Source organism: Astyanax mexicanus, chromosome 6 (genome assembly GCF_023375975.1).
Source record: "Astyanax mexicanus isolate ESR-SI-001 chromosome 6, AstMex3_surface, whole genome shotgun sequence".
In the NCBI taxonomy this organism is placed as follows: Eukaryota; Metazoa; Chordata; class Actinopteri; order Characiformes; family Acestrorhamphidae; genus Astyanax; species Astyanax mexicanus.
In genome coordinates this window covers 55,252,957-55,271,993 of record NC_064413.1, presented here as the reverse complement: position 1 = coordinate 55,271,993, position 19,037 = coordinate 55,252,957, and the positions used below count along the sequence as shown (strand labels likewise).

At 38.3% G+C, this 19,037-nt stretch overlaps 1 protein-coding gene across 9 annotated transcripts in view; it reads right to left on the bottom strand.

Annotated features, from left to right (window-relative positions):
* The window catches only part of ntng1a (netrin g1a), a 251,461-nt gene that overhangs the window by 57,397 nt on the left and 175,027 nt on the right, over positions 1-19,037 (bottom strand). For all 9 annotated transcript variants that reach the window (XM_049480888.1, XM_049480893.1, XM_049480894.1 and 6 more), the window contains exon 4: positions 13,720-13,892. In XM_049480888.1, coding sequence (XP_049336845.1) covers positions 13,720-13,892 — 173 coding nt within the window. The remainder of the gene's footprint in view (positions 1-13,719; positions 13,893-19,037) is intronic.

The following is a 19,037-nucleotide window of genomic DNA, read 5'->3' as shown; positions in this document are numbered from 1 at the left end:
GAGTCCAGCGCAAAACGTTTCTTACTTTCTGTGTGCTGTTGATGTTCTGAGTGTGAATAAATCAATGAAAGATGTGCTGAACTCTTAAATATGGCATTTTCTGCTCACTTTAGACAGTATTTCTATTAATTTAAATGAAAACTGATTGAAATTTGATTGAAATGTGTTTTAAAATCACACATTCTCAGCTTAAACATGGAAGATATCCTCTCCATGCCTTTGTAATGTGTGCAGCATTTGGTTTGGCTTTGTTTTGTTGAAAAATGCACGTATATTCCTGGAAAGTAATTATGGGCCATTCCACCAAATAAGTGCCATTTCTGTCCCAAGGAAATTACATGTATAAATGTGCAAACAAAATAACTTTAAAATATATTTTATTGTTAAGCATAGTGTCTTGTACATTAACATAATCGCAAAAGTAACATATGTAATTAAAAACATTAATGAAAACTACTTACAGGACTGAAAATATAGTATTTGTTACCTTTCCCTTACTCTCTAACTACAAACTATACCATTAAATATAATTATAAAAATACTTCAGAGATGTTTTTTTTGTTTTTGCATTGTTGTTTGACTCCAAATCCCATCTTTGCAAAAAAAAAAAAAAAAAAAATATATATATATATATATATATATATATATATATATATATATATATATATTTTTTTTTTTTTTTTTTGCAAAGATGGGATTTGGAGTCAAACAACAATGCAAAAACAAAAAAAACATCTCTGAAGTATTTTTATAATTATATATATATATATATATATATAATTATAATTATATATATATATATATATATATTTTTTTTTTTTAAATAATAAATTCATAATATTTAGGTTAAAATTCACATTTTAGTTGCGTCCCTGGGTTTTGGGTTTCACTCAGTCCTGTTACTGTAACACATTACCCTGATCATCTGTAACATCTGGAATATTCTACAACAGAAAGTCACATCTACAACAGGAAGTGACATCGTCAGCTGGTTCTAGGTTTGAAGATCATGGGAAGAAAAACTATGAAAAATTAAGTTCCCTCATTCGTTTTTTTTTTTGTATATTTGATCTTATTGTAACTGTAATGACTGAGGAGGAGCTCAATCTCAGCACTCAATCCTGTTACCTACATTAATTCTTACATCTTATTGGTTTATTTTTAAAATGCAAATTTTGGTAAAATCAGTAGAATGTTAATGTTTTTGCTAATTCTTTGCTAAAAAACTCATTGCTGTTATTTTCAGTCCTGTTACGCAGAACATAAAAAGTAACAGGAGTGAGTTTTTTTGCATAAAAAATCAATTATTTGAACCATTTCTTTAAAATAAAGAATTTCTTGGGAGAAAATCAAAGGACTAGTGGACTTGCTTTTAAACATGCTTTTTAAATGTCATATGAGTTTTGTAAACATCTTTTTTCAGATTAGAAACCTTGTAAAAAAAATCAGCAAGTTTTAAATAGGTAAATACATGTGTTATTAGATTAAAAAAAAAATAATAATAATAATAATTAAATAATTAAATTAATACCTCATTTATTCCATTACACCATTACTCTATTACTCAACTGATCTGTTAGTCCTGTACTCATTACTCAATTACTATTTTACCTTAATACTCCATTACTCAATTACTCCAGTAGTCCATTATCCAATCACTCCTGTACTCTATTACACAAGTACTCCTGCACTTCATTTCTCATGTACTTCATTACTATATCACTTAATTACTCTATTAATCCAGTACTCTATTACTTAATTTCTCATTTCTACTATTATACCTTTGCTTTATAACTGCTTTATTACCCCAGTAATTACCCTCTATTACTCCTGTACTTCATTACTTAAAATGGCCCATGTATATATATATATATATATATATATATATATATATATATATATATATATATATATATATCCCTGTATATGTATATATGTATGCATTTGAATGTGTATGTGCATGTGTTCCACATATTTTAATAAAAACACCCGCCCGCGCACACACCCGTGCATACACACACACACACACACACTTACTCACGCCCGAGTGCAGAGAAAAGGAGGAAAAGCGCAGGGGGGAATTGTAAAGCGTCCCTGGAAAGCCATGCGGCGCTTCTATTCACAACATGTTTGCATACATAATAATCTGTTCCTTTGATTATATGTAAAACGGGCCTCGTCAGAAGTAACTTAACGAGCTTAACGAGCACCTTTCTCCCGCAATTATGTTGTCAAAACACTCCTACATTACTGTATGAGCCTCTGCGCGGAGCGGAGAAACGGGAAAACGGGGGAAAATCCACCACCATCCACCCACACGGCCCCAAACACATGTTGTGCTGACAGTTCATTTCTCAGCATTTCTCCCAGAGGTTGACAGGGAGCAATTAACCCAGCATGAGAGAGGGATCTGTCCTACATTTCACACTCATCCACCACTTCCTGTCTTCCACTGGCTGCCCTGCAGTTTATAGTGCACTCCCTGCTCACAATTACACAGCCACTGTGCCATTTAACCCCTCCACCCTATAGAGTGCACGATGCATGAACATTTTCACTGAAAACTACCAAGTGAGTTATTCAACCAAATATTGATTTCTGAACTCTTAAAACTTTATGAATATGAACTTGTTTTCTTTGCGTCTTTTTTGTTATTTCAGTCATTTCTCATTTTCTGTAAATAAAAGCTCTAAATGACAATATTTTATTTGGAATTTGGGAGAAATGTTGTCTGTAGTTTATAGAATAAAACAACAATGTTCATTTTACTCAAACATAAACCTATAAATACTTATAAAATCAGAGAAACTGATTCAGAAACTGAAGTGATTTTTTAATCGAGTATTGCAGAATGACCTCTAGAAGGCTCTACACAGCACCAAACTGGGTTTCATTATCAATATAGAACCCATTTTAAAGTCAGTATGGAGAGTCAGTGTGGAGTCAGTGTAGGATCAGTGTGCAGTCAGTATGGAGAGTCAGTATGGAGAGTCAGTATGAAGAGTCAGTATGAAGAGTAAGTATGAAGAGTCAGTATAAAGAGTCTGTATGAAGAGTCAGTATGGAGAGTCAGTGGGAGTCAGTGTAGGATCAGTGTGGAGTCAGTATGAAGAGTCAGTATGAAGAGTCAGTATGGAGAGTCAGTATGAAGAGTCAGTATGAAGAGTAAGTATGGAGAGTCAGTATGGAGAGTCAGTATGGAGAGTCAGTATGGAGAGTCAGTATGAAGAGTAAGTATGGAGAGTCAGTATGGAGAGTCAGTATGGAGAGTCAGTGGGAGTCAGTGTAGGATCAGTGTGGAGTCAGTATGGAGAGTCATTATGGAAAGCCAGTATGGAGAGTCTGTATAAAGAGTCAGTATGAAGAGTCAGTATGGAGAGTCAGTATGACAAGTCATTATGGAAAGCCAGTATGGAGAGTCTGTATAAAGAGTCAGTATGAAGAGTCAGTATGGAGAGTCAGTATGACAAGTCATTATGGAAAGCCAGTATGGAGAGTCTGTATAAAGAGTCAGTATGAAGAGTCAGTATGGAGAGTCAGTATAAAGAGTCAGTATGGAGAGTCAGTATGACAAGTCATTATGGAAAGCCAGTATGGAGAGTCTGTATAAAGAGTCAGTATGGAGAGTCAGTATGACAAGTCATTATGGAAAGCCAGTATGGAGAGTATGTATAAAGAGTCAGTATGGAGAGTCAGTATGGAGAGTCTGTATAAAGAGTCAGTATGAAGAGTCAGTATGGAGAGTCTGTATAAAGAGTCAGTATGAAGAGTCAGTATGGAGAGTCAGTATGAAGAGTCAGTATGAAGAGTCAGTATGAAGAGTCAGTATGGAGAGTCAGTATGGAAAGCCAGTATGGAGAGTCTGTATAAAGAGTCAGTATGAAGAGTCAGTATGGAGAGTCAGTATGAAGAGTCAGTATGGAGAGTCTGTATAAAGAGTCAGTATGGAAAGCCAGTATGGAGAGTCTGTATAAAGAGTCAGTATGAAGAGTCAGTATGGAGAGTCTGTATAAAGAGTCAGTATGGAAAGCCAGTATGGAGAGTCTGTATAAAGAGTCAGTATGAAGAGTCAGTATGGAGAGTCAGTATGAAGAGTCAGTATGGAAAGCCAGTATGGAGAGTTAGTGTGAAGAGTCAGTGTGGAGTCAGAGTGGACTCAGTGTCCCTGTTGTGGAAGTTGTTTAGTCAGTGTCACTGAAATGATAGTTGGCATTAAAAGTCACTGTGGAGTCAGTATGGAGACATTGTCCCTGTTGTGGCGGTTGTTTAGCTGATGTCTTTATGGAGAGTCAGTATAGAGAGTCAGTGTGGAGAGACAGTGTGGAGAGACAATGTGGAGATAGTGAGGAGTCAGAGTCACTGTCCCTGTTGTGTCAGTTGTTCAGCCAGTGTCACTGAAAGATGGTGTTAAAAGTCAGTATGGCGATTCAATGTGGAGATAGCGAGAAGTCAGAATCAGTATGGAGAGTCAGTATGGAAAGTCAGTCAGTATGGAGATAGTAAGAAGTCAGAGTCAGTGTGGAGTCAGTGTCCCTGTTGTGATGGTTGTTTAGGCGGAGTCTAATATATGTGGTGTTAAAAGTCAGTGTAGAAAGTTAGAGTCTGGGGCGCTGAGTGGTCCAGTAGTCTAAAGCGCTGCCACTATGAGCGGGAGGTGGCAGGTTCAAACCCCCACTCATGCAGCTTTACCATCAAGCTGCCGGCGCTCAGAGGGAGCACAGTTAGCCCTGGGTGTGTAGATGGCGCTCTCTCCCCACATCACTAAAAGGGTGATGTCCACAGCACAGGGCGTCTGTGAGCTGATGTACCAGAACCGAGTCGCTGCGCTTTCCTCGCTGCTCAGCTCGAAAAGAAGCGGTGGCTGACTTCACATGTATCGGAGGAGGCATGTGCTAGTCTTCGACCTCCTGGTGTGTTGGGGCATCACTAGTGATAGGGGGAGTCCTAATGAGTGGGTTGGGTAATTGGCTGTGTAAATTGGGAAGAAAATGAGGAAAAAAAAAAAGGAAGTTAGAGTCAGAGTAAGTGTGGAGTCAGTATGTAGAGTCATTAAAATGCTATTTGGTGTTAAAAGTCAGTGTAGAAAGTTAGTGTAGAAAATCAGTGTGGAGATAGTGAGGACTCAGAGTCAGTGTGTAGAGTCAGTGTGGAGTCAGTGTCAGTGTGTCCCTGTTGTGGCGGTTGTTTAGGCGGTGTCATTGAAATGATAGCTGTATATCTGGTGGCCTCATTATAATAGCACTGCTCTGGTGGAGGAGCAGCATCCTGACCTTCACTCCGTGTCTCATCGTTTCCACCTGGACCATCCAGAAAGGGCTTATCTCCTAAATTTCCAGCCCCAGGCAAAGTTGGTAATTACTTTCTGGGGCCGCTCGCGTCTCCTGGCAATCCATCATCCGGCTTCCTAGCCAGCCGCCGAGCGCGACAAGAAACAGGTGGGGAAAAAAAGGAGGATCGGGTCTGTTTTGGGCGGCGCGGACGGAAAAGACCCACATAAGTAATTTTTGAGGAATTTTCTTCCTCTCTTTCCTCTGGAGGAAAATTACGGCTCCCGGAGACGCCGGGCTCGCTGGGAACCGCCGGGAATAGATTTGTATTGAATGTGGCAAGTGTAAAAGTGGCTGCGGCTCAGTTAAGATTGCGGGGACGTGGAGGAAGAGGCCGCGAGGAGGAGGAGGAAGAGGAGGAGGAAGAAGAAAAAGGAGAAGAAGAGGGAGAAGAAGACGAAGACGCCTCAGACGGAAGAAACAAATATTTGAAAGAGAGATTACCGCGGCTGCCGAGCGCAGAGAAAGATGTGCAAGATGGCAAAATAAACAAGACGGGTCTCGGGGGAGGGGGTGAGGAGAGCATCGGCGCATAAGCAAAACAGAGGCAGAGAAAAAGAGAAGAGCGAACGAGGGATCAGGGAGACGGAGGCAGAATGGAAACAAACAACAGCAGCAGCAGCGCTGAGGAGGAAGTGCGGGAGCGGCGCTTAGCAGGTGGAAATGTTAAACTGAATAAACTGAATAATGAGAGAGCATTGCTGCTAACACTGCTAACAGCTCCAACAGACAAGACAAGATAGCCACCCGCCCCCTTAAACAGCTCCTAATTACAGCTTCCTACACTAACGACCTGTTAATAACAGCTCTAAACATATGAGATTATCATATACGAGACTTTAAAATGATGAGTTTCTTTGATTTTAAATTATAATCAAAAGGAACGTAATCAAAACAAGGAAGAAGAGGAAGGAGGATGATGGATGATTGCGAGCCATCAAACCAACCAAGAGTGTAAAGCAGCATAAAGTTATCCAAAAGCAGTGTGTAAGACTGGTGGAGGAGGAGGAGAACATAATGCCATGATGCAGGAAAAACACTATACAGCAAATATAGATTTCTGGGTAACACAATTTGGAATAACTTTCAATAATAACTAATTAATTAACTAATGATCAGTAGACGTGAACAAAGCATTAGTTTATCAGTATTTTAATATTAACAAAACCAATGCTCACACATCACACTTATTTATCAGCATGGATATTTATAAATATAAAAAAACGTTAGCAAATTGTTCATTAGCTCATCAGAATTTGAATATGAATAAATTGCTAGCGAATGCATTTTAAACCAGTTCATGTTGCAAATACGTTCATTAGTATTTACAATTATGATAGCAACTTTTTTAATTTCTGAAAATGTGAAAAATAACAGTTATTAATTATTAATTAATGGTATATTAATGAAAGTTATATTATTATAAAGTGTTACCGATTTCTGAACTCTTACAGCCATTTCTCATTTTCTGTAAATAAATGCTCTAAATGAGAATATTTTTATTTTATGGAATTTGAGAGAAATGTTGTCTGTAGTTTATAGAATAAAACAACAATGTTCATTTTACTCAAATATAAACCTATAAATAGCAAAATCAGAGAAACAGATTCAGAAATTGAAGTGATTTTTTTTTTTTTTTATCGAGTTTTGCAGAATAACCTCTAGAAGGTTCTTCACAGCACCAATCTGGGTTCCATTATTATTTAGAAAACTATTTTTAGTGCTATATAGAAGCATTTTTAGCTTTTTTTATTGAGTGTGTTAAAATAATGTAAACTCTCTCAGAGCCTGGGTCTGGAGCGTGTCCAGCCGAACGCCCACCGCTCTGTAATTCCAGGACTTAACAGGATTAAGTTTCAGATGTAAAACTCCAAATCTAACCGATCCGCAGCGGTAAATGACTCTGGATCAAAGCTGTTAAAAGCAGACGGTGTCCTGCAGAGCTCTCGGCGCGGGTCCGACCCAGACCTCCGTCTGCACAGACGCAGACCGGCCGACCGCCACGCAGGCTTTTATACCACGTATTGATTTTACACCTGTTTACTGTGTGATAATTGTTTGTCTGCCGCAGTCTCTGCGTTCTGCTGGACTTCCCGGATCCGGGGGCTCGTGCCGGAATACCGAGCGTCTCTCTGGGAGAGAAACAGCTGCTGAGAGACCGAGGGAGCTGAAGCTAACACAGCGGCAAATCAACTCAATGCAGCGCTTATAATCACTTCTATGTGACGGCCATGCCTAGTCAAAAGCCTGGCTGCGTCCCAATTGTCTACTTCGCACTTGAGCTGAGCAATACTACTAAAAACTTACAGTATTTGCCCCCCCGTACAGATCTCTTTTGTTTTTGCTTTTTTTTTTTTTGGTCATACTGATATTTTTACAACTATCAAATAAATAAAAAAAGCACTTTTTAATAATAATAATTGTATTCATTAAAAGAAAAGAAGAAAAAAAAAACTATCCAAACCAATCTAGCCCTGTGTGAAAATGTTTTACCCCCAAATAAACAAATAACTCGGTGGTGCCTGCTTTTTCAAGCTTTACCGATAACTGTTAACGAGTCTTTCTCATCTCTGTGGAGGAATTTTGTTCCACTCTTCTTTACAGAATTACAGTTTTAATTCAGACACACTGAAGGATTTTCCAGCAAAAACGTCTAAAACTGTTTAAGATCATCCACAGCATCTCAATCATCCAGACTTTAACTAGACCCTCCTAAACCTTCATTTATTATTATTTTTTAACCAATATAGAGGTGGACTTGTTTGTGAGCTTTGGGTCATTGTCCTGCTGCAGAACCCAAGTACTCCTGAGCTTGAGGTCACTAAGGAACAGATGGCCGCATTCTGATTCTCCTTCAGGATTTTCTGGTAAACAGCAGAATTCCTGCTTCCATTTATTGCAGCAAGTTAAAGTCCAGCAGCCCCAGACCATCACACACACACACACACACACACACACACACACACTACCACCACCATGTTTTACATGTTTCAGTATAATTTCAGTTCTTTTTCTGAATTTATGTGCTATATGTTTTACGCCAGATCTAATGGGACACACACCTTTCAAAAAGTTCAAAGGTCAAAAACGGATATTTACCCAAAGTCATCACATGACAATTCTCTATGATCCTTCACAGCATCTGTGTTTACTAAATAGGATAAAATACTCCTAAATAAGCAAATACCAGAAATTATGAATTTATTGGATTCACAGTTGATTATAATTTATTATAATTATAATTCCTATTATAATTATAATCAGTTTCACAGTTGATTGGTGTGGAACAGTGGATAACACCACTGCATTCCAGTGAGCTACCACAAGTTATGTGGGAGACTGGGGTTCAATCCCCACTCTGGGTGACTGTAATACTATAATACACCACTAAGAGTCATGGGCAAGACTCCTAACACTACATTGGCCAAACACTGTAATAGAATAACTTTGTAAGTCACTCTTTGCGCGAACTATCGTAAGTCAATTATCTGCGATACTTCACAGCATCTGTGTTACTGAAGAGGATAAAAAACTCTAAATAATAAATACCATGAATTATGGTTTTCTTGGTGTTTCAGTTTCATCAATAAATTTCACAATCAATAGTCTTCAGGAGGTTAGAGTGCCTACGTTTAACATCCATATTTGAGGCTGAACAATAGGATATATTGCGATATTGATATATTGTCACTCCATTACTGATAAGCTAGCTGGAAGCTAGTAAGGTTGTTTTACATCTGCAACTTAATCCTACTTTTTAGAAGTTTTTCTTAATGATTTGCCTGGTAAAATAAAGGTTAAATAAATAAAATACAATAGTTTAACTTTTTATAGCGCACCGCTCAATTGTGGAACGCGCAACTTGATTTAGGGCATGTCAGTGTGTCTCTGGTATCATAAGGCATTTTCTAATTCTCTTAATTAATTATTGGTCTGTTTCGGTCGTAATGTGAATTAAACCAATCAGTGTGTCACTTGCCATTCCCCGGCTGATTGTTGACTGTTGTCAGGGTTTTAATCAGTCACTGGAGCACTTGTGTTTCCCACCGCCAAGATAAAAACACGTTGGAAATTTACCTGAACACACCTTACTTCCAGATCACCACGACCATCTCCAACACTATGTTAACGATGCGGGCACAAGACGTGAAAATAGACTATTGGCAGGGTGTAAGATAGCGATAAGCATGACGACGCATGAGAATCACAAGGCATCTCACACTGTGATTCTGTGATACTCTATATATCTCAAAGGGGAACTCGCTATGATGCTTCACGGCATCTGTGTTAATGAAAAAGATAAAATACTCCTAAATAAGTTTATACCAGGAAATATGGATTTATACATGGCAGTTTCACACAATGAAAACGAGCTGAAATGAGTACGTAAATAGGAGTAGCGAGGCTGTTTTTATTAAAATGTAAGGAGTAGAAAGTTCAGATAATTGTGTTTAAATGTAAAATAATAATTACTACAGTAAAGTATAGATATCCTACATTTCTACTTAAGTATTAAAAGTATAATGAACTGAACAGTATAGTGCATAATGCAATATAGAGCCTGGAAATGGCCTACATACTTGAACACGAATCCTGGAAAGTGTTACTCTGTTGAACCATTTGATAAATCATAAAATGATATTAAATCCTAATTAAATTTCCATCTTCATCTAATTCGTCTCAGTCGGCCTGCCATATGGCACACGGCCAGCAGAGGACAATAAAACACGGTGGTGATTGATTTTAGAATTACAACCAGCAGAACACATGCAGGGAATATTTCAGTGTTAGAGGTGTGAATTATGTTTTTTACAGCATTATTACATTATGGATTATTTTCTGTACGCAGAGGAGCGTTAAAACTATTGTCTCTGAGGAGCAATTTTTTATTAACAGCCAACAGCCAGTCAATCAATACCCCCAAAATCATCTCATTCCTAGAAAGCACAGCCTAATCTCACTTTCTATGAATGTCATGTCTATTAGAGTCTACAATTATACTCATAATACATTATAACGCATTCATAAAGCATTATAAACATGATTATACATATTTATAACAATGCATAACAAAGTATTTACATGTTTATTATGCATTATGAATCATGATCTATAATTTATCATCAGATGTGTTCATGTGTTCAGATGTTGTGTGTCAATACTAAGAGCTTTAATAAAAGCATAGTATAATTACTTCTAACCATGCATGAATTATACTTACGTTTATAGCGTCAGTCTGTATTATTTGGTTTCTAAACTGAAAGCAGAAGGCTTTTTGAGTTGAGAAGAATATGGATAAAATATTGTGTTTAATGGTACCAGTGTGCTGAACCACCATCCCTGCTAAGCCTAATAATATATTTAATCTAAAAACTGGGTTGTCGGGTCACGTACTCACGTCACACGTACAGCCTCTAAAAGAGGATCCGGCTCAGTTTTACTGAACGCGAGCGGCTGGTGGAGCAACGGGGACTTCAGAAGAGGAAACTCAGAGCTCAGTAGCTCCTCCATTCACTCATAGTAAAACCAAAGAAACGAAGGAGTGAAGTTTCTGACTGAGCTCTCTCTCTCTCTCTCTCTCTCTCTCTCTCTCTCTGACTGAACATAACATAACCTGGAATCGGATTCATCCGCTCTGAAAGGAGACCGCATCACACCCGCCCAGTTTAAAATGATTCTTTTGCATGCTCGGTGCAATGACTCATTCTCACCATTGTGATTATAATGCATTATATGCTGAATTTAATTCATTCTTTTTCAAGCACTCCGTAATACTGTTTTATCAAGATTTCCAAAATAACTGGACTACTGCTAACTTTGAGTTACTCACCATAACAGCCAAGGCTACCAGAGCTAACATAGATAAAGGTGCATCTCAAAAAATTATTAAAAAGTGATTTTATTTCAGTAATTCAGTTAAAATATCAAACTCATATATATATATATTATATAGATGTATTATCACATACAGAATGATCTATTTAAGCGTTTATTTATTTTATTGTTGATGATTATGATTATGGTTTACAGCCAATGAAAACCCAAAAATCAGTCTCTCAGAAAGTAAGAATATTAGGTACCACTTTAAAATAAGACTACCTTTATAAAGGGTTTATTAATGGTTGACAATTAGTTTATTAATGGTTACTAACTAGGTTGTAAATGCCTTAAAAATCATTAATAATCAGTTATAACACATATGTAGAAAGGGCAACAATGACCTGTTGTTTGTCAAATAGTGAACCCACAGCTGTCTATAGTGTTGTCCTTTCTACTTTAAGGCATTTACAAACTAGTTAGTAACCATTAACAAACCTTTTATAAAGGCAGTCTTATTTTAAAGTGGTACCGAATGTTATATAAGATCAATTGGTGCTTTTGGCAGTGTGGGCAGTGTGCCAAGTCCTGCTGGAAAATGAAATCCACATCTCCAGTGCTGTAAGACTTTGGACTTGATGATAAAACACAGTGAATCAACACCAGCAGATGACAGACATGTCTCTCCTAGGTTTTAATATTTTTTAGTATTACATTTATAATGTATAATATCACTAAAAAAAAGTGAGAAAACACTTTGTATAAGAATAGTGTGGATATAATTATTGCATTTGGACCAAAATACTGGAAAAAACAAATAATATATCAATTAAATAAGTAAATGTAATTAAATTGCATGTGAATAGGTTAGCAAATACTCTTTTTATTTATATAAAGCAGTATATAATTATATAATATAAGGCTGTATGCATATAAAGTGGGTGACCCCATGTCTGACGCTGCTGATGTGTCCAGGACCGTGGCCAGTCCTCTAACAGTGAGCATAAAGGCTGTATAATGTGCGTCTCTCTGCAGCATATGCTCTGTGTTCAACTGTGTTAGTTTACTTTAGGGGCTGCTTGCTGTTCGGATGCTCCTGCAGACTCCAGCCATCTGGATGAACCTGCTTCATAAACCTGCAGCCTCCCTGCAGCCCCCGGCCAGACCTTTAACAGATGTGACCCTCAGATAAGGAGATAAAATGAGAACTACCACAATACTATAATACTGTACCTATCTACAGTATATTTATTAAGAGAGCACTTAAAAATGATGAGTTTATTTGATTTTACCATATTAAAGACCTCTGGAATATAATCAAGAGGAAGATGGATGATCACAAGCCATCAAACCACCAAACTGAACTGCTTGAATTTTTGCACCAGGAGTAAAGCAGCTTAAAGTTATCCAAAAGCAGTGTGTAAGACTGGTGGAGGAGAACATGATGCCAAGATGCATGAAAAAAACTGTGATTAAAAACCAAAAAGGGTTATTCCACCAAATATTGATTTCTGAACTCTTAAAACCTTATAAATATGAACTTTTTCTTTGCATCTTTTTTGTTATTTCAGCCACTTCTCATTTTCTACAAATAAATGCTCTGAATGATAATATTTTTAGTTTATAGAATAAAACAACATATAAATTTGCTCTGATCTCTCTGAGCTGTATATATTCTACTGCATCACAAAAACAAATGAGTTTGATCATTGAAAAGTTACTTTATTTCAGTAATTAATTTTAAAATGTGAAACTTATATATTATATAGATGTATTAAACACAGAGTGATCTATTTTAAGTGTTTATTTCTTCTTTTATTGTTGATGTTTATGACTTACAGCCAGAGACTGTAAAAAAAGATGGACGCCGTGTCTCCGTTCCCATTCATTCAATGAAAATGAAGCCAAAATCTTCCGCCATGTTGGCGATCCTGATACCCGAGTCTATAGAGCGCAGTAGAGACCAGAGGAGGGAGAAAGACTGTTGAGAGACAGCCTACTCATTTAAATAACCCCGCCCCTGAGGGCTGCCTCGAGGTCACAGACTGCAGAGCGGGGCGGAGCGGAGCTGACGGTCTGTTATTGGTCCCGCCCATAACCAGCCCTTTTACAATAACCACACCTTTTTTGAATAGAGCTGAATAACGTTTTAAAAAACGAATTCTGTGGGGAGATAAAAATTTAACAATATAAGCAGAGGTTACACTAGCTGCTGCATTTAAAATAAATGAGGTAGAATTACAGTATATTAGAAAAAAACGTGATTAAAAGTTGTCTGTTTTGCCATTGAAACCTATGGGAATGGGTGGAGTTACAAAGCTTTCTGAAACCGAACAGCAGGGGGCGCCCGACCTGTGGTGGCTTCACTTTTGAGAGACGATGCTCTGTCCAGCTATATACAGTCTATGCTTACAGCCAATGAAAACCCAAAAATCAGTGTCTCAGAAAATTTGATTATTATATAAGACCATTGCTACTTTTGGCAGTGTGGGCAGTGTGCCAAATCCTGCTGGAAAATGAAATCCCGCATCTCTATAAAAGTTGTCAGAAGAGTCATTATTATTGTGGTACTCACAGATATTGGCAGTGCCCTTGGGTATGGGCAGGTATGAGCCGGCGCTCCAGGCCCGTCCCTGGTAGTTCCTCTTGCAGCGTCCGCAGTCCGGCCCCGTGGTGTTGTGTTCACACTCGCAGCTCAGCTTCTCCTTCTCAAACACACAGCTGTTAGCGTGCAGGTTACACTTACACCTGTCAACACAAAACACATAAAAAACACTCATCCTCAATTGTTCTGCAACAGCTAGTAAAAGAAAATATTTCGATTAGGAAAAGCACCGTGTCTACATCAACCCGTGAATCATTAGTATTCGTGGCCCCGCCCACCTCGGCTCGGGACCGCCCACAGACAGCAGAGCTGAAGCCGGGCAGCGACACGTCTCGTCAGATAGAAGCTAAATAACAGTGCTAGGAACAGCATGCAGTTCATTCCTGTGTTATTTGTGCGAATAACACATCAGTGTTTATATACTTTACCCAGTAATTCAGAGCTAAGAAACAAATGGTTAGAATTAGTCTATGGAGGAAAAACACCACCAGCCAAATACAATAGAGATAGGTACATATATGTTTAGAACAGTTCTGTTTACACTAGTTAAATCCAAGTAAAAATCCACCCTGGGGTGGATTTTTACTTTCTGAATCTGGACTATCCACCTCTGTGTGTAAGTAACTATAGGTTTAAATAGGATCTCTGGTGGATTTGGTGTTTTACAGGGACTCTAAGACTAGGTCAGTGGCTGAACTGCACTTAGCAGGGCATTATTACACATGTTGTAAAGTAACACATGACATTGCAAAGACTGTTATTAGTGTAAAAAAGTCTTTATTTTAAAACGTTTCTAACTGTTGTCTGTCTCACTGCCTCCTGGTTTTGCAGTGCTGTTAGCCAATCAGAGGCGATATGTTTGCATATATAAATATACATGAGCAAGAGCCGAAATCCTATCGCCCCACTCCTCCACCGGACTAAAACAGTGTTATACCAGATCTTTTTTTTTTTTTTTTTACAAAAACAGCTCACATGGTATTCATTCATACTTGAGACACAACTAGACATTTTAAAATGAATGAAAAAAGTTAGGAATGAGATTATAGCTACAGTGCTTCTATATGTACAGTATCTACACTGATGGGCGTGGTGTTCTGGACATGAGGTGTGTTCAGGTACATTTCTGGAGTTTTATCTTGTTTATCTTGGTAACAGAAAACACAGGAGCTCCACTGACTGAATACAACCTAGACAGACGCCAACAGTCAGACGTTTATCGCTATCTTGGCATCTCCAACACACAAACACGCCTGCTTATTATGCACGCATGAACACACAGCAGAACAAACACAACTTTTACATCAACAATAAACAGTATGGAAGAGCGTGAAAGAGGAGGACAGTTTCCAGGTAGCTGCATTGTTAAAATAGCAATCTGCCAAAGTCAGAGCTCACCTGGCTCTTAGCAAGTAACACTCTGATTGGTTTATTACTTCACATTAGACCCAAATTTAACCACACCCATGATTAATTAAGATAATTAGTATATGCATTTTAAGCATGTTGAGACGTTCAAGGAGTACTTTTCCTGATGTTACGATAGCAAAGACACACCGACACGCTCCTAAATCACGCTGTACAGTGCACAATTGAAGGCTCACCTATAGATCACTAAAATAGAAACAGAAAGAGAGAGAAAAAGAGAAAGAGAGAGAGCAAACGACTGGGAAGGGGTGGCATGAAAACTCTTCTGGAAGGCCAGAGCGACCTTGGAAGTTCATTAGCATTTCAACGGGAGGTACGATGCAGGACGGGAATGTGACGGTGGTCTAAATCCGAAGTTTCCTGAAAAGGACTTCAAAACCCAGCGCACTCTGCCAGAACTTCTGCTAAATCAACATCATTATTTCTCTTTCCTCTGCTTCTCTCTCTCTCTCTCTGTTTTCTCTCGGAAGAATGCTTATTTATAATCGTCCCCGTAGACAAAGCGTAATTACATTAAGGTCACATTTGCAGGCTGTTCAACCGGCAATATTGTGACTTTCAGATGTTATGTTAGTACTGCTGTTTTAGCGATGCTGTAATTAAAGCTGCATTTCATTTACTTCCCATGTTGGATGTTGTAGCTGGGAATTTCCTCACACTCCAACTGACGGCGTTACACTGAAACATTCAGATCATTTTAAAATTCTTACTATTTCAAAACCACAAAAACTGGCTTCTCAATCATTTACCAGAGTTTTATGGCAAATCAAAACAAAAGTTTGCTTATACAGTTTCTAGTGCTTAACCTCACTCACAAGATAAGACCACACAATGTATACAGAGGTAAAAAAAAGCCTGTAAAAAAAGGTGTGTAGTGTGCTACTGGTCAGTAGTGTAACAGTGTGAAGGTGTGTAGTGTGTTATGGGTCAGTAGTGTAACAGTGTGAAGGTGTGTAGTGTAACAGTGTGAAGGTGTGTAGTGTGTTATGGGTCAGTAGTGTAACAGTGTGAAGGTGTGTAGTGTTCTACTGGTCAGTAGTGTAACAGTGTGAAGGTGTGTAGTGTGTTATGGGTCAGTAGTGTAACAGTGGGAAGTGTATTATGAGTCAGTAGTGTAGCAGTGTGAAGGTGTGTAGTGTGTTATGGGTCAGTAGTGTAACAGTGGGAAGTGTATTATAAGTCAGTAGTGTAGCAGTGTGAAGGTGTGTAGTGTGTTATGGGTCAGTAGTGTAACAGTGGGAAGTGTATTATAAGTCAGTAGTGTAACAGTGGGAAGTGTATTATGAGTCAGTAGTGTAGCAGTGTGAAGGTGTGTAGTGTGTTATGTGTCAGTAGTGTAACAGTGGGAAGTGTATTATGAGTCAGTAGTGTAGCAGTGTGAAGGTGTGTAGTGTGTTATGGGTCAGTAGTGTAACAGTGGGAAGTGTATTATAAGTCAGTAGTGTAACAGTTTGAAGGTGTGTAGTGTGTTATGTGTCAGTAGTGTAACAGTGGGAAGTGTATTATGAGTCAGTAGTGTAGCAGTGTGAAGGTGTGTAGTGTGTTATGGGTCAGTAGTGTAACAGTGGGAAGTGTATTATAAGTCAGTAGTGTAACAGTGTGAAGGTGTGTAGTGTGTTATGTGTCAGTAGTGTAACAGTGTAATATGTACTACGAGTCAGTAGTGTAACAGTGTAAAATGTATTACGAGTCAGTAGTGTAACAGTGGGAAGTCTGATACAATTTTGGGGCGTGAAGGTGTGTAACGTGTTATGTGTCAGTAGTGTAACAGTGTAAAATGTATTATGAGTCAGTAGTGTAACAGTGGGAAGTGTGTTCTGAATAAGTGGATATGCCCTGAAGGGTCAGTAGTTCAATAATGTTTATTCTGGTACATGTCACTGGTGTAACAGGCTTAAATGAATTATGGGTCAGTGGTGTAACAGTGTGGAGTGTGTGTTACGGGTCAGTGGTGTAACAGTGTGGAGTATGTTACGGGTCAGTGGTGTAACAGTGTGGAGTATGTTACGGGTCAGTGGTGTAACAGTGTGGAGTATGTTACGGGTCAGTGGTGTAACAGTGTGGAGTATGTTACGGGTCAGTGGTGTAACAGTGTGGAGTATGTTACGGGTCAGTGGTGTAACAGTGTGGAGTATGTTACGGGTCAGTGGTGTAACAGTGTTTAGTAGTGAGGGCAGTTCTGTGGTTGATCTGTTTGACAGAAATGGATCATCAGTTCTTCAATAATGTAAAATTTGCTCGGGAAAATTTTATGCCAGTTTAACCCCTTAACGCCTGTTGTTGCAAATATGCGACTAACCGTTTGATTCAATCAACCTGCCAAGATAGCGCCTGCATTCCCCCAATGCCTGTTAGTGCATATTCGCCACGGACCTAGGAACCTTTGACAATTTACAATTCAAATGAATCTAGAATTCAAATTAATGAAATGTTTCCTGTAATATTTGTGTATATTGTGTTGGTGACAGTAATTGGTGTTATTTATTATTGAATGCCTGCTGTTGGGTGCATAAATAAAACATTGATTTTTCACTGTTATATTACTCTGTTATGGTTATCTTAGTATGGACCATTATGTCTGCTGTAGCAAATTTGCAACATACCAAATTTACCCCAAATAGACCATATTGCCTGCTGTTGCAAATTTGCAACATACCAAACTTTCTATTTATTTTTGTGCAAAAGTGAAATTAATAATCTCAACAATATTTACTATCTACTTAAAGGTAAAACACACATGAAACATTTTTTCATATACAGCTACATTAATTCAGGCGTTAAGGGGTTAAATGTTTCACAAAATATTTCTCTCTCTTTCTCTCTCTCTCTCTCTCTCTCTCTCTCTCTCTCTCTCACTCTCTCTCTCTCTCTCTGTCTCTCTCTCTCTCTCTTTAGAAAAATGTCAGCATTGATTTGGCTGTGGGGAAGCGGAGAGGTTGAAGTCTGAGGGGAAGCTGAAGGGTTTGTTTACTGTGTGTGTGTGTGTGTGTGTGTGTGAGAGTGTGTGTGTGAGAGTGTGTGTGTGAGAGTGTGTGTGTGGAGTTAAACGCTGGCTGATCGTGGGCGGACACACTGCACCTGTGCGCTCTCTCTCTTTCTCTCTCTCTGTATCTATCTCTCTCTCTCTCTCTCTTTCTCAGTGTGATTCGGAAGAATCTGTCCTTTAATACTGATCCTCTCTGCACAGTCCAGCCGCACTCACTGTCAGCTAGGGGTGGGACAATATATCGATATTGCGATCTATCGTATCATTGTTTTTTTTGTTTTTTTTTTTTGGGGGGGGGGGGGGGGGGGGGGCGTCAAATATGGATATTTTTTATTAAAACATAGATGCTAGTGATAGCTATCTGTATTTTTTCTTATATATTCCACAGTGTATATGTCTACAACTAACAGAAATTAATGTAGTACTTTAAATATTACCTGGAACAATAATCTACCAATGTAAGTAAACATTGTTAGATTTCCACAACTGTATCAACTGTACTGCAGTACTAGCTCTTTTCCTGTTCAGAGGTGAGTATATTGGTTCCTTAGTGTAGCACTATTGGGCAGCATTTACATCCTGATAGCGCTGCAGTTAGCAGCTAATGCTAATGCTGCTGCACCCAGCCTTAGTGCTGGAGAAACTTCACTATAACTAAAAACTCCCCCTTAGAAAAAATACTGGAAATCTAAGCTTACTGTAAATAAACAGAAGTGCTTTGCTCTCCCGAATAAACAGTTTTTTGGAGAAAATTTCTGTGTAGATTAACATCCAGCCCTCATTTAATTTTTAAAAGAAAATTACAGTTTTGTTTACTTACATGCTTTACCCAGCTTTTCTAATAGAAGGGAAACATGGCGTCACCCTTGTTCAT